The sequence below is a fragment of the Pseudophryne corroboree genome, chromosome 8 (assembly GCF_028390025.1).
Source record: "Pseudophryne corroboree isolate aPseCor3 chromosome 8, aPseCor3.hap2, whole genome shotgun sequence".
In the NCBI taxonomy this organism is placed as follows: domain Eukaryota; kingdom Metazoa; phylum Chordata; class Amphibia; order Anura; family Myobatrachidae; genus Pseudophryne; species Pseudophryne corroboree.
Genome location: NC_086451.1, coordinates 299,710,417 through 299,727,280, shown reverse-complemented (window position 1 = coordinate 299,727,280; position 16,864 = coordinate 299,710,417). Strand labels below are relative to the sequence as shown.

Sequence of the window (16,864 nt, the reverse complement as noted above, 5' to 3'; positions counted from 1 at the left end):
AGTAAACGGTTCGCAAATTTAACTTTTTCACAGTACTGTATGTTCTGGCCTGGCCTCTGAGTGAGAAGACTGCCCATATGATTTGGCATGGCCTCTGTGCAGTCTTCTCAGTCAGTCATACAGTGCATCTGGAAAGTATTCACGGCGCTTCACTTTTTCCACATTTTGTTATGTTACAGCCTTATTTCAGTATGGAATAAATTCACTTTTTTCCCTCAAAATTCTACACACAATACCCCATAATGACAACGTGAAAAGAGTTGAGATTTTTGCAAAATGTATTAAAAATAAAAAAATTCACATGTATATAAGTATTCATAGCCTTTGCCATGAAGCTCAAAATTGAGCTCAGGTGCATCCTGTTTCCACCGAGATCCTTGAGATACTCCTACAGCTTAATTGGAGTACACCTGTGGCAAAATCAGTTGATTGGACATCATTTGGAAAGGCACACGCCTGTCTACATAAAGGTCCCACACTTGGCAGTGCATGCCTGAGCACAAACCTAGCATGAAGTCAAAGTAATTGTCTGTAGACCTCTGAGACAGGATTGTCTCGAGGCACAAATTTGGAGAAGGGTACAGAAAAATATCTGCTGCTGTGAAGGTCCCAATGAGCACAGTGGCCTCCATCATCCATAAATGGAAGAAGCTTGGAACCGCCAGGACTCTTCCTAAAGCTGGCCGGCCGTCTAAACTGACTGATCGAGGGAGAAGTGCCCTAGTCAGGGATGTGACCAAGAACCTGATGGTCAATCTGTCAGAACTACAGCATTCCTCTGTGGAGAGCCGAGTACCTTCCAGTAGAACCACCATCTCTGCAGCAATCCACCAATCAGGCCTGTCTGAGTGGCCAGACGGAAGCCACTCCTTAGTAAGGCAGCCCGCCTGGAGTTTGCCAAAATGCACTTGAAGTACTCTCAGACCATGAGAAACAAAATTCTCTGGTCTGATGAGACAAAGATTGAACTCTTTGGCGTGAATGCCAGGCATCATGTTTGGAGGAAACCAGGCACCGCTCATCACCAGGCCAATACCATCCCTACAGTAAAGCATGGAGGTGGCAGCATCATGCTGTGGGGATGTTTTTCAGTGGCAGGAAATGGGAGACTAGTCAGGATAGAGGGACAGATTAATCCAGCATGTACAGATGGATGAAAACCTGCTCCACAGTGCTCTTGACCTCAGACTGGGTCGACGGTTCATCTTTCAGTAGGACAACGACCCTAAGCACACAGTCACGATATCAAAGGAGTGGCTTCAGGACAACTCTGTGAATGTCCTTGAGTGGCCCTGCCAGAGCCCAGACTTGAATCCGATTAAACATCTCTGGAGAGAGATCTGAAAATGGTTGCGCACAGACACTTCCCATCCAACCTGGTGGAGCTTGAGAAGTACTGCAAAGAGGAATGGGCGAAACTGCCCAAAGAAGTGTGCCAAGCTTTGGCATCATATTCAAAAAGACTTGAGGCTGTAATTGCTGCATGAACAAAGTGAAAAAGTCACATGGTATGTAACGAAACGCGTCAGGACCCCGCCTTCATACACACCTTGCTCAGGTACTACATCAGGTGTCACTTGCACTGTCTAGATTGGATCCCTATCTGGCTGCCAAATCTACTGAGAGCGACCGCTGGACGATGCGCCTCTACAGCCAGTTACTATATCAAGTGATCCTCTATTTCCTCCCCGCTGCATTGTGGATGTGGGCATTGCAGGACTGACAGCCGGGGACGCCCGGCTCTCGACCAGCCCACTGGAGAGGTAACACCATCTACACCTAATGATTATAAGCACTCTGCTATTTGGAACTATTTGTGCTGCAGTGCATTTACTCTCAGCCTAAGCCACGGCTGACAGTTTGTGGAAAACGGACTTTTACCATCATCTTGTCCTTTCCATTTAATTGTTATATTGTATAGGAGATATTCTATATCCTGAGAGTATCAAAGTGTGATTATTTTTATTGGCTTATATATGCTTGCTTATTGCTCATCTTTTTAATCTATTAAATATTACACACGCTTTATGTCGGCTCTCTTTTTCATATTTATCATCTCCTGATATGCAGCGCAGCCGTTTTTTCTTGTCATGCTGGGATATGTAGTTTCACAACAGCTGGAGGTTTGGACATGCCTGCCCTAGATAGTAATACAAATATTTTCTACTCTAAGGGGGAGATTCAATTAGCTGTGGTAATTGATTCCCCCGGGGCTATTCAATTAGCCCCCGCTAGCAGCACTAACCGGAGATTTTTTTTTTACGCCTCTAATCAGAGGCAAAAAAAAATCCCCGATAACCAGCGGGTTAACGCATGCCAGTGTTAACACACAAATCAGTTAACTTTTCACGGATTCTGTGTTAATTCAACAAGCATTAAACAGGGTCTCAGGTGAAAAAGGGAGTGCAGCTGAATAGCCATGGGTATTAAAGGCCAAGGCTACCTAATTTTTTCACCCACGGTATTTAAATTCCCCCTTAAAAGTGGAACTATGTGTATATATATATATATATATATATATATATATATATATATATATATATATATATATATATATATATATATATATATATATATGGGATGGACAAAATAGTGTAGATTTCAGGAGCCAGCAAGTCAAAAAACAGGACCCAGCGGAATCTTTTAAAAATGTGACAAAGAAAATCAATAGTAAAGATTCCCAACTTGCAAAATTGAGAAGGACTGGCAAGTAATGGGTCTAGCCATACTGTACATTTGGCATGACCAGGGGTGGTTGTGCAAATCTGACTATGTGATTTTTGTTTGTGTTTTGTAAACCTGCAATGTTGGTAGTCATGTATAAATATAGTGGGGGCAGACCCCTTTCCAGAATACAATTTTTAATAAGACCGGAGCATGAGATAGTGGATTGATGATTGAGCAGTTTTGTCACTGTCGCGCTTGCCAGCTTGACAATATTTCACTGGAACAGTGTTTCCAGGAACAGACACTAAGGTGATGTTGGCTTTGAAGCCTACACGAAAGGCGTAATCAACTAGAGGCATCTGTCCATGAAAGATTCTGGAGATGCCCAAAACATGATGTTTTCCTACCATCATTACAATAACATCAAATTCTACTATTTCTATATATACACACTGCTGTAGAATTTAGTATTGTCATTTTTCAGTTTCACTTTCAGTGTCTGCAGATGCTGCAATCATGCTTTGTGCATCTTCAGACGCCACCATCTGTCGCACCATTGTAACTTTCACCAGAACTATACTAGGTGCAGCTCACCCGCCTGAGTATGTCCTCCAATGTGAGCAATTAATTGTCTCTATACGTAACCACTTTCAGCAACACAACTATTCTACGTTATAGGTGCGTCTGATTAGCCAACCCCCTGTAACCACATAGGAATGCCTTACACATTTCTAATACACTTCTTGATGCCTATGTCTGACTCTGTACTGCAGCTCCCTATGTACACAAGCGTGGTGCATGCATATGTGGTGCAACTGAGATGCAAAAACAGAACACTTTGGCCACCACAGAAAACAAATTAAACCAATTGGCCCACACATAGAAAAATAAAAATAAACGTATAATATAGCTTTTGGTATTACAATTTGTTTCAAATTTCCACTGTTGTTTGAAAAGCCCAGTGACACCAAGAGGTTTTATCATTCTTGGCTGTAACCTACAGTATATGTTAATGTATTTGTTTACATTTATGTAGCACTAGCATACTCCATGGCACTTCTTTCAAAGTCGTGCAGGGGTGGCTTGGGAACTGAAAGTGGCCCTGGAAAAATGTGTAACTTTGGCGGCAGCACCAGACGTATACTGTGAAACTTTGGTGGCAGTACCACCCCTCACATGTCAACAAACAAAACAGGCCCCACATGCACATCAGCCCACCAGGAATCATCCCTGAGGGGGCAATTGCCAACCCACCCCTGACACATATCAATAAAGAGTACATTTCCCTTATCAGAAATTGTTGGGACTAGAAGTATTTTTTTATTTTTTTTCATATTCAGACAAAATGTGCATACTCTATTAAGATATCTTAGGGATTGGGCCCAAGTCTACACATGAAATGCATTTATGCTTCGTATACACCTTATACACTGAGCCTGAAAGGTAATTTTATACAATATTTATTTGTGCATGAAACAAAGTTTGTATACATTCAACCGTCAGAAAGCAATGGTTTCACTATCTCAGTCACACTCAATTTTGGAATTTTGGATATGGGAGATAATGGAATATAAACCTTATTTGTACAGAATAATTTTCCAAGGACACTTCTGAGAGAGGCACAACAATAGGAAATATTTTGGTTTTATCACTTTTTGTTTATATGTTTAACAATATTACAAACAAGTCCAAAAATAGTTACTATAAGGTGCATACACACTGTGTGATACACTCCATGAGCGATATCGCACAGTGTGTTCCCTTTCCTCCCAAGCCACCCAACATAGTGCGTACACACTGATCGATACCGCAAACGATATCGCTCAGTGACGTCACGCAGCGGCCGGCCCGTACATTCCATTTTGGCCGACATAGTCAAAATTGAGCTGCATGCACAGATGACAGACGGGGTTGTTAGCGACTCCCGTGAACGCACATCGGTCGTCATATGCAGCATACACACTATGGGGTATATTCAATAGAAGTCGGATCCATTCCGACATTCATTTGTCGGAATGGATCCGACCAGGGCTATTCAAAGCAATCTCAATTCGACTTTAAAAAAAAGGGGGAGAGCGGCGCCGGAGCAGGCAGTGGGGGCACAGGGGGAGAGCAGCGCCGGAGGAGACGAGGGAGAGCCGGGAGTGCAGCGCTACAGCAGCTGGCAGCATAGCCGGAGGATGTCACAGCCGCCGCTCACTGCAGCGTCCACCCGGTTGCTGGAGCCGGGTGGACGCTGCAGTGAGCGGCAGCTGTGACATCCTCCGGCTACACTGCCAGCTGCTGTAGCGCTGCTCTCCCCCCTCTCCTCCACAGTCCCTCATCTCAGGCCGACATTTTTTTATGTCGGACTGAGATGGTCGGAAACGGGGCCAAATCGCGTCGAATTTGTCCCCATTTCCCTCAAAAGCACGTGAATCGGCAGCTATACCGCCGATTATGTACTATTCGACAAGTCGAATTCCCCGACTTGTCGAATAAAAATGCTTGGGATTGAATAGGTCGAATCACGATTCGACCTTATAAAGTCAAAAACTGCCGTCTGCTTTTCGACACTAATTGTATATACCCCTATGTGATATTTTAGTCAATATCACTCAGAAGGGGGAAGATGAGTGATATTTACTAAAATATTGCACAGTGTGTATGCACATTTAGTGAAAACAGATACACTAGAGATATGGGAAAAGAGAATACAGACCTAGTAATAAATCTTTTTTATGTAGGTACTTTAACATGCATACTTGCCCTGGTTTATTCAGGAAGTCCTGGTATTTGGATACAGTCCTGCAGACCCAACAGCTGGGACTGTGAAATGGGTGTCCAACTAAGCACAGCAATGAGTACGTCTTGCGCTGTAGTGCATGGGAAGGAAGGGATGAGGGCAGCTCATGCATCAGAAGCACTAGACCAGAGGTTCTCAAACTCGGTCCTCGGGGGCACACACAGTGCATGTTTTGCAGGTAACCCAGCAGGTGCACAGGTGTATTAATTACTCACTGACACATTTTAAAAAGTCCACAGATGGAGCTAATTATTTCACTTGCGATTCTGTGAGGAGACCTGCAAAACATGCACCGTGTGGGGTCCTGAGGACCGAGTTTGAGAACCTGTGGTCTAGTGCACAGGTTCTCAAACTCGGTCCTCAGGACCCCACACGGTGCATGTTTTGCAGGTCTCCTCACAGAATCACAAGTGAAATAATTAGCTCCACCTGTGGACCTTTTAAAATGTGTCAGTGAGTAATTAATACACCTGTGCACCTGCTGGGTTACCTGCAAAACATGCACTGTGTGGGGTCCTGAGGACCGAGTTTGAGAACCCCTGCACTAGACCAATCCCTAGAAGATGCAGGGGTTTCTTCTTTGTGGAACTGAGCGGCAACACCATGGCATCACTTATGCAATGTTGTAAAGAACACAGTTCACATGTTGGGATGTATGGACCATTAGTTCCATATATGGCAATGCCTACAAAACTATGTGCCTAATTCAGCATGGGTCGCACAACTACAACCCTTTACACTAGCATGCGGGGGGACACCCAGCACAGGGCAAGTCCGCCTCACATGCCAGTGCCCCCGCTAACATGCAAACGCAGCAGGCTACCCGCCATGTTTAGGCTTGCAGCGGCTGCGTGTTACGTTATGCAGCCACAGCAGCCCACCCCACAAAATGTCAGGACACACCTAAGTTCTCCGGGACACGTCCCCCCAAAAACACTGTGTAAACGCCACCTCCCACCCACGCCTCTGCCTGCCAATCAGGCAGAGGCGTTCGCATATGTGAGATGCTGTCGCAAATGACAATCAACCATTTGCTACCAAACACTGGAAATCATACAATGGCTGTTAAGTCAAATCGGTTAAATCAGTTTTATGTAAAAAAAAACTCAAAAAATAAATTCTGCCAGTTTTCCAGTATTTGGGAGCAAATGGTTGATTGTCATTTGCTCCCATACATGTCTTGTCCCCACCAGACAGATTGGCCAGATAAGCTGGCCACACACCTAAAGATTTAAGTTGCAAGGTGGGGCCTCCATGGTTCAGAATTGTTTTTCCAGCACATTCCACTGATGCTCGATCGGATTGAAATATGCAGAATTGGGAGGCCAAGTCAACAACATGTACTCTTTGTCATGTTCCTCAAACCATTCATGAACATTTTTTGCAGTGTTGCAGGCCGAATTATCCTGCTGAAATAGGCGACTGCCATCAGGCAATTCAGTCACCATGAAGTGGTGTACTTGATCTGTAACCCAAGGTGTCCCAGCTGAACATGGACACTCCGACCGGTCTGCGACTACACAGTAAGCTGCAATGCACTGTGTGTTCTGCCACCTACCATAGCCAGAACTAACTTTTTAAGCAATTTGTGCATCAGTAGCTCTATTGTTGTATTGGATCAGGGGGATCAGTACTAAATGCCGCCGGCCGGAATCCCGGCGGTCGAAATACCGACGCCGGAGTCCCGACCACACAATCCCGACAGGGGTGGCGAGCGGAACGCAGCCCCTTGCGGGCTCGCTTCGCTCGCCACGCTGCGGGCACGGTGCCTCGCTAAGCTCGGCACACTATTATATTCTCCCTCTATGGGTGTCGTGGACACCCACGGAGGGAGAATATGTCGGGATTGTGTCGGGATTGTGGCGGTCGGGATTCCGGCGTCGGGATTTCGACCGCCGGGATTCCGGCCAGCGGCATCTTGACCGCATCCCGGATCAGGGCTAGCCTGCATTCTTCACGCGCATCAATGATCCTTGAGTTCCCATGCTGGTTCTTTGGTTGTTCTTCCTTGGACTACGTTTGGTAGGTAAAAAGCACTGCATACCAGGAACACCCCACAAGACCTGCTGTTTTGGAAACACATAGACCTATTCAACTAGCTCTCAAAATGGATATCCATTCAGATGGTCGACCATGTTAAGGTCGACAGTAACTAGGTCGACATTGACATGGTCGACATGGACAAATTGTCGACACATGAAAATGGTCGATACAGGACAGCTCGTCACATGAAAAGGTTGACATGTTTTTTGTTTTTAAAAAAATAGATTTTTAGTTTTTTCATACTTTAGCATCCACATGGAGTACGATTGGGAATAGTAACTTTGCCCGCAGCTGCAAGGGGGGGCTGTACACTAATTGGGGTTCCTGGTTATGTTGCGGAAAAAATTACACCAAAAACAGTTTAAAAATCCATGTCGACCTTTTCATGTGCCAACCTGTCTTGTGTCGACTATTTTCATGTTTCAAATATGTCTATGCCGACCAATAGTGGTCGACCTAGTGAATGTCGACCTTAACATTGTCGACCAGTCATACCGGAACCATCAAAATGTAGTCCTTGTCAAAGTCGCTTAGACCATTATTCCTGCTTCCAACACATCAACTTCAATAACTGAATGTTCACTAGCTAATATATCCCACCCCTTGGCAGGTGCCATTGTAATGAGATAAACAAATGTTATTCACTTCACCAGTCAGTGGTTTTAATTTTATGGCTGGTGGGTGTATATATACAGAGATTTATAGGAGTATATAAACGATGGGTACTGGTGTCATCATAACAGTGTACATAAGAAAACCATGGAGTAGATTTATCAAAGCCTGGAGATAGATAAAGTGGAGAGTGTGTGTTACAATAAATGTAACATTATGTACTGTAAGTGACTATTCACATTAGAAGTCACTTTGAGATCTGTGACCTGCCTAAAAGCACTTGACCTCAACCCAAGCTTTTATATGGCTGCATGCTTTTTTATGGCAACGGAGCCCCCCAATGATTTATAATTTAAAGTACACTACCCAAAACATGAGGGACTATCATAAATGCTTCTGTTCAGTGCCAGCACCAGAGCAACTAAATAGGACTAATGGCAGGCATTGGGTATGGTGGGCTGGCAGCCAGGATTTAGTGAAATTCATAGTAATCACCAAATATTTAAATTAAAATAAAAGGTTAACCATTTCAGACATATCTCTCGCAAAAAAGCTGTACTAAATTGGACGCTAACTGTTTTAGGATAATGGGGGTCATTCCGAGTTGATCGCTCGCTAGCAGTGTATTTTCGCTTTGCAGAAGTGCAAACGCCTGTGCAGCAGAGCGCCGGCAAAAACATTTTGTGCAAAACAAGACCAGCCCTTGACTTCTTCTTCATGTGCGTTGATTCTAACGTTGGAGGGTTGGCTTCTGACGTCACACACCCACCCTGCCACGCCTGCATTTTCCCCGGCACGCCTGCATTTCCCAAACACTCCCTGAAAACGGTCAGTTGACACCCAGAAACGCCCCCTTCCTGTCAATCTTCTTGCGTTGTGCCGTGTGACTTAAAGCTTCGCTAGAACCTGTGCAAAACCACAAAGCTCTTTGTACCCATACGTCGCGCGTTCACTTTGCAGTGCATGCGCAGAAATGCCCATTTTTAGCCTGATCGCAGCGCTGCGAACAACGGCAGCTAGCGATCAACTCAGAATGACCCCCAATGTGCACTGTGCCTGATAATGATATTAGATACATTTAGCAAGCTTCATCGTTGGAATCCAGTGCTTAAATCACTCATCAAAGAACATCTGTGAGCACAAGCAATGGACTACTGAGTGATGTAGGAAGGCGATATGGTCCGAGGACTCATCATTCACAATGTTCTTGACAATCAGATGAGTGGCTTTTTAGTTTGACCTAAAGAACTAAACATACCTAAGTGCTTGTTCCTAAACATTATGTATTATATAGAGTCAGCATATTCCGATGAGCCCTACAATTGGGAACACTGTATGCTTACAATCTATAGGGAAACAGGAGTTTGTTACATGAGGATAAGTGCAACATACTACATATGGCCCAGCAAGATTGCAAGAAAAATAATTGTTTAGCGGGATACATGATCTAGTAACACGGCAGTGATAGACTGGGATCAGAGGGCTGTTTAAGAGGGAGCAGTGAAGGGTTCTGATGGTTCCATAGTGCATTGTGGGGTTTATTAATCTGGTGATGAATCCCTCTTGAACAATTCCAAATATTAATAGACTGAATGCCATACACGCCATACTGGCTGCATGTGTGTGCCCAGTACACACCTTTATATTGATGTTTTGGTACCTGTTAAATATGTTGGCATCACTGTCACTCACCAGCACTACACAAAGCCCAGAGAACTGGATGAGTAGACTATGCTCCACGGCTGGCATTAAGAGACTTGCGAGTACCCAGCCCTGGCAGGAATAATATATTACGTGACCAACACTGACATGGCGCACTGTCCAGCCTGACTCTTCATGGCTGGAGAAGTACACTTCTTCCTTGGCCTAGAAGGATGCAGCAATGTGGGACGAGGAAATTAACATCCAGCTGCTGGGTGGAGTTGGCACCTGTTATAATTTAAAAAGTGCCACATTTTTGCATTTATTGTCTACTATACAGTATGTTTAACATTGTTGGCTGCTATAATCTATAACAATCCTGCATTGTGGATGTCTTTATAGGATTTCATGCAGATAGAATACACTGGGCAGCTCAACATTATGTCAGCTCTAATACTCTGCACAATCCATATTCCAACCCCAAAGGCAATGCTACAATTTATTTATTGCCAGGTCCTCCTGCCTGAACTAATTGGAAAGGACACGAAGGTTGCAGCTTCAGACTAGCAGTCAACACAGCATAGCCACAATTAAGGTCTATGTATGGAAAACATATTTCATGTTAGTGGCATGGGACCTATTGAATGGTTTATTATTACTTACTACATAGTCTTGTAAAACTTGACTTAGAACTTTTGAAGTCTACCCAGACACAATACCCACATCAACGCTAAAGAAACAAGTTAAATGTTAATATAGTTTTTGATTTGGTTAAAATCTACAAAGGATTACAGAAATTAGCATAGTATGGGGTGTTATTATTATGGTACCGTTTTAGATTTTGCATTGAAACTTCTTTAAAAAAAAAAAAAAACACAAGCTTGGAAGCCAACAACACCTCTGCATCCGGAACCAACTTAGTGACAGCTATTCACCAATTTGTGGCCCAAAGCAAAAGCATAAACTAGAGCACAAATCACCTTAAACGTTATGGTTGCTCTTTTAGCCATAGTAGTCAGATGGCAATTAACATGCAGAATAAAAAGCAAAGTATCTCTTCCAGAGAGCACCCTGTGATCTCAGACATTATAATGTTGCAGCATGACTAGGGTGTGCAACACAACATCGATGCAAATTTCATCTAATGTCACAATTCCAAGAGTTAAAGTGAACTTCATGATTAGTACAGAGTTCCCCTAACACAGGTCAGATGTCTGCTTGGTTGTAAATACGCTAAAACCATTGCCAGATTTCTTGAACAAAACAAAATAGGAGATATATACCCAATATTTGGAAATAATATATTTATATAGAATACATCTGGAAATCTGTGACAAGGAATAGGTTGTGTTAGTTATTTACACTACATATAAAACATCGTTTCAAATATCAGAACTGAAATCAACAGCATTACATGCTAAACTCTACTGTTAGCAGCTAACACTTATAGCTACACCTACCCACATAACACAAAGATGACAAGACCAGATCTAACTCGTCTGTGCAGCAAACAGACTTGGGGGGTTTACCCCATCATCTCTATCTATTGTCTGGGCTGCACATTAGTCAAATTATTGGCTGTTTCCCATTAATATGCAACATGAGTCCTTTATAAGGAACACACAAAAGAAACACAGCACAGACAAGAGGAAAGAGATAGAAAATAAATGAGAAAGCAAACCAGACAGACACAAGCCATACAGACTGACTATTGATTTTATATACATCAGTGGGTCAACCAAAAGGAACACATAATCCATTCATGTAGCATAGTAGCTAGATTCTAGCTGCTAGAATAACTGGTCATTTAGAAAATGAAAGGAAGACAGTGGCCCCGACTAGAGCAGGGAGCAGTAGATCAGCACTAAGCATTTGTAGATCAGCACTAAGCATTTGCTTGCACCTGTTATGCAAATGGTTAAACTGTGTTTTTTTTCTCTCTCGCTCATCTTCACACATCACAGTGCCATGCACCCCCTACATTGCCAACGCCCTGCATTTGGCTGCAGATCTGGTGTAACACATTGTGCATACAATGGGGGGAAGCTGCTCCCCACAATCCAGCACACCGCAGGAGGATGAGCAGAGGATGCTGCATGCTAGTACTGCTGACATTCGACTCCATGGTCCATGCATGAATGTGACTCCATGGTCAGGATCCCCTGTGTATGGTCTCCTCCAGCTCCCACCCAACACTGCACCAGCTCTACTCACCATCTGCCGAGCTATCTCAGCGGCGGCCATGCTCACTCCCTCAAAGAAACTGAACAGGAAACCTACAGAGAAACTGTTACAATCTGAGCGATACCAAGTGCTGGGAGGGGGGTGTCCGCGGTGCACAAAACCTATACTCCTTTGTTTTACAATCAACCGATACAAGCGATATAACATGTACAAAATATAAAGTGATTAATTTGATAAATTACATATATTTTGATTGGATTGTGATTGCGTTTAGGAGGTTGAAAAAGAGATGTGCGTATTCCTGACCCCTCTCTGCAGTCAATGGATCCTTCCTCTTTTCATTGAAATTTCATTAAGATTTGACTTGTGTGAGGCTGGAGCACTCTCTGGTGAAGAGAAATGATGGACAGGACAGACACAAATAGTACTACAACAGCTTGCTCTGACAAGTACATTGAGTTTTTAGCAGATTCAGACATTCACTCATCTGCTAGAGAGTTGGTATATCAAGGTTGATAACCACTGCATAGTTTGACAGTATTTCCCAAAACATACTTTATATTACTATCATGCACATAAAATATGGGAAGAATATATAGGAAGCAGATTATTCTGTACTGTAGATTATGAGAAGTTTAAAGTCACAGAGTCCATATAAAGGACAAGGTTGCAGGCTGAGTGCTAACAAACAGGTTATTTGTGCCTACAAGCAGGGCTGGCAACAGGGGGGAGGAGGGGTCAAAGGGGACACCTGTACCAGGCCCCAAGGATCAGAGGGGCCCCAAGTATATGCCACTTAGTGTCCGACAGGGATGTGAGCAGGGAATCATCATGGAGTTATTGGGGAGAGATAGACTGTGTTGTGTGTGGGGGAGGAAGGAGAAATATACATATTTATATATCTGTATTCTGTAGATAAATAAATATATATATTTTTATTTGATAACAGTTTATTATATAGCGCAGCAAATTCCGTTGCTCTGAGGGGGCCCCAGAGATATCACTGTATCGGGCCCCAAGATGTCTGTTGCCAGCCCTGCCCACAAGGTGACTTATGACGTCCATACAATCGAAACAGCACACATAGGTTAATTTGTCTTATACTAATACAAATATTGTTGTTGCACCCTTAGCTTTGGCATGACTGGTCTGTAAAGAAGAAGCATTGCCCAGTAGTGTCACATGATCTATTATGAAAGTGTTCCAGGATGGAATGCACAGGTGTTTGTAAAGGAGGAACACACTTCGTGTGTTACAAAACACACTGGTCTCCCAATGGCTACCGCATACTCCATACTGACTGTGCTGCTGCCACCATTCCCCTTTCCTATAGGGCGTGCATGCGCTATGTCTGTGGCTTTGGGGGTCACTCCGAGTTGATCGCTAGCTGCATTTGCTCGCAGCGCAGCGATCAGGCTAAAAAATGGCAGTTCTGTGCGTGCGTGCGTATGTGATGCAATACGCACGCGCATCGTATGGGCACAACGAACGATGTCGTTTTGGACAGGGTGTAGCGAAGCATTTCAGTCGCACTGCTGGCCGCAGAGTGATTGACATGAAGTGGGCGTTTCTGGGTGTCAACTGACCATTTTCAGGGAGTGTATGGAAAAACGCAGGCGTGCCAGGAAAAACGCAGGCGTGGCTGGGCGAACGCTGGGCGGGTTTGTGATGTCAAAACAGGAACTGAACAGTCTGAAGTGATCGCAAGCACTGAGTAGGTTTGGAGCTACTCTGAAACTGAACAAAAAAACTTTGTAGCCGCTCTGCGATACAACCGTTCGCACTTCTGCTAAGCTAAAATATACTCCTAATGAGCAGCAGCATAGCGTTTGCATGGCTGCTAAAAACTGCTAGCGAGCGATCAACTCGGAATTACCCTCTTTTATCCACACATTCACATGACCAATTACATTATGGAGGCGGGCAATTCAAATGACTCTCCCCTATTTATACTTTGTTCTGCTGCCACAAGCTGCTAGATCATTAGGCTCACTACCTAGCTATCAGCCAGTGACGTGCGGTGAGGTCAATTGCTGGTGAGGCACTGGCTTCTCCGGTACATCCCCAGTAGCACAAGAACACAAACCTCAGCTCACTTTTTAGGATCAGCAGATACATTACAGTACATATGGGGGGACTGGTACTGCAGCCATTGTATATATACTGTAATTTCAGGACAGACCCCAAAGTACCCAGACAGCAGCCAGGGCCAGCTCCAGGTCTAGTAGCATGCTGAGCCTTCGGTGCACACACTACTATGAAAGAGGACGTGGCCTCGCAATTATATATTATGAAATCAAATTATAAATATATACCATATTTATCACCCCGCTATACACACAATTGGCAGCCTTACACATAATACCCACAGCAGTGTTCCTTACACGAAATGCCCCCAGTATAGTGCCAGATAAATGTAATGCCCTCAGTATAGTGCCAGTTACACATAATGCATCCTGTAGTGCCAGATATACATAAGGCGTCGTGTAGTGCCAGTTACACATGTAATGCGTCCTATAGTGCCAGTTTCACGTAATGCGTCCCATAGTGCCAGTTACACGTAATGCCACCAGCATAGTGCCAGTTACACGTAATGCGTCCCATAGTGTGTCAGCGTCCGGAGTCTTACCGGTACGCTGGGGCCGCGGGGCTGGCTTCTCTGGCGGTGTGCGGGCAGCGGCGGGGGTGGGCTGCTGCGCCGGGTCCGTGGGCAGCAGTGGCGGCGGTGAGGGGGTCCGCTCGTGGCGGCGGGACGCTCTTGCTGAGCCGTTGCTAGGAGACCAGAGGCAGTGAGCAATGTTGCTTTGCAGAAAGGTCTGCATTACTGGGCGCCGCCATGTTGGAGACCAAGTTTTAAGCATAGTTCCTGTTTCCTGTTTCTTCCAGCCAATCCAGGGGAAGCTCACCCTATAAAAGAGGGCTGCATTAGGACAGGGACGCCAGTGCTTCAAGTTACAACCCTGTTGTAGGTGCTTTAGCCTGTGCTCCCAGGATCCTTGTCGTATTCTGGTTACTCCTGCTCCTGCTTGGTCGGTTCCCTATTGCTGCTGCAGTCCTGCTGTTCCTAACCTGCTACTGCCTGTGGAAGCGCTCCTGGAAAACCCGGTCCAGTAAGACTTTTTGGGCACAGTCGGCCCCGGGTCTTCTGCCTCGTCTTTCAAGCCACACTCCACAGATCTACTTCACCAGCCACGTCTTTGTACCACCGACCACAACCTGCAGATTGTTATCTTCAGCCTCATCCTCCAAACCACAGTCCACAGTCCTTGTCTCCAGCCACGTCTTCAACTACCATCCACAGTTCCACAGTTCATCATCTACAGTCTCGTCTTTCATATTACAGTCCACAGTTCTTTACCTCCAGCCACGTCTTTTTTTAACATCAATAAAATTTATTGAATTTTATAGTAAATGCCAAAAGGAAAAAAAAAAAGGAGGGGGGGGGGGGGGGGGGTACAGAAGAGAAGAAACAGGGTGGGGAGGGATGTACACGTCAATGAAATGCAACATACATACATTTGAGACAGTTAACATATCGCCAAGCAGGCATTCAGGTATTCTAGCCATATTAACAGATGAAAATGTGAAGGGCTAGTTCGATAGGGTTTTACCTTTAGGGAGAAAGCAATTGATAACATTATACAGATAACCGCCAGAACAAACCAAAGGGATAGTATCGGAGATGGAGCATCAAGAAGTAGAAGACTCCTCATTCAGACTAAATTGTAAAGGGGATGTCTTCCCTGGGTGTGATATGAGAGCGGAACCTTCCCCCTCCGTGACGTATTCATGCCAATGGAACCATCGCATGATGGGAGAGGAAGCAGAGGAAGAATAAGGCACACATTCGGTTTCCATGATATAGTGGAAATGAACTTTATGAAACACTTTTAGAGTAGGAGGGACTACCGCTTGTTTCCAGGCTTGGGCCAAGGTTGCCCTTGCTGCTATACAGATGTGTCCCAATAAGTACCTTTGGGAGGCTGAGACCTCTAGGGGATACATATGTAGGAGAGCTAAAGTTGGGGATGGGCTTAAAGATAGACATAGCACTTTATTTATCAGCGTAAATACTTCTGCCCAGAAAGTATGAAGAAGAGGACACGACCAGAAAATGTGATACAAATGTCCTATTTCTCCGCAGTTTCTCCAACATAGTGGTGAGCAGGAGGGCCAAAATGTGTGCAGTCTGTCCGGGGTCAGGTATAACCTATTCAATAATTTAACATGCATTTCTGAATGGTTTAAGCAGCGAGACATGCGGAATGTTAATCTATATAATTGCTCCCATTGTGTCTCTGCTATGGAAATACTTAAGTCCCTCTCCCAGCGTTTCTGAGCATTTGATTTTTGGTATGGGACCAACGAGATGAGTGTATTATACCAATAAGTTATATCTTTAGTTGATGTAGGCAATGCCACGCGGGATAGGATAGACTGAGCTAGAGAGCTGGGGGGGGGTTTGTACAGTGGGTAGACTCTTAAACCAGTGTCTGATTTGGAAGTAGTGGAATAGTTCAGTACTCGGGAGGGAGAATTTATCCTGCAATTGGGCAAATGAAATGAAGGCAGTTCCATCTAATAAGTCTCCAAGGGTATGAATATTACATGCATTCCACGTAGAGACATGTAAATTGGGAATCAATTTACTCACTGCTTTAAGTGAAAGGGCAGTGTAGGGGGTAGTATTGCCAGGGAGCTTACTCATCAAACTATCCCATATTCGTAGAGAGGAAGCTGTAGAGGGGAGAATGGGCAAGTCATTGGGACGTAGGGCTTTAGGAGTCCTCAGCAAATCTGCTAATGGGTATTTTGTACTACCGTCATCCTCAATGTGGGCCCACAAGGATATGGGGTTGGAAGAATTCCAAGATTTCAGTTGGGCAAGCACACACGCTTCCTGATACATATTTAGGTCGGGTAATGCAAGAC

General features: G+C 44.5%; 1 protein-coding gene across 4 annotated transcripts in view; it reads right to left on the bottom strand.

The window, feature by feature from the left end:
* The window catches only part of SEPTIN6 (septin 6), a 153,115-nt gene extending 141,047 nt beyond the window's left edge, over nt 1–12,068 (bottom strand). For all 4 annotated transcript variants that reach the window (XM_063937339.1, XM_063937337.1, XM_063937340.1 and 1 more), the window contains exon 1: nt 11,963–12,068. In XM_063937339.1, the coding sequence (XP_063793409.1) occupies nt 11,963–11,992 (30 nt within the window). In that variant the 5' untranslated portion in view covers nt 11,993–12,068. The remainder of the gene's footprint in view (nt 1–11,962) is intronic.
* Nucleotides 12,069–16,864: the final 4,796 nt, after the last annotated feature.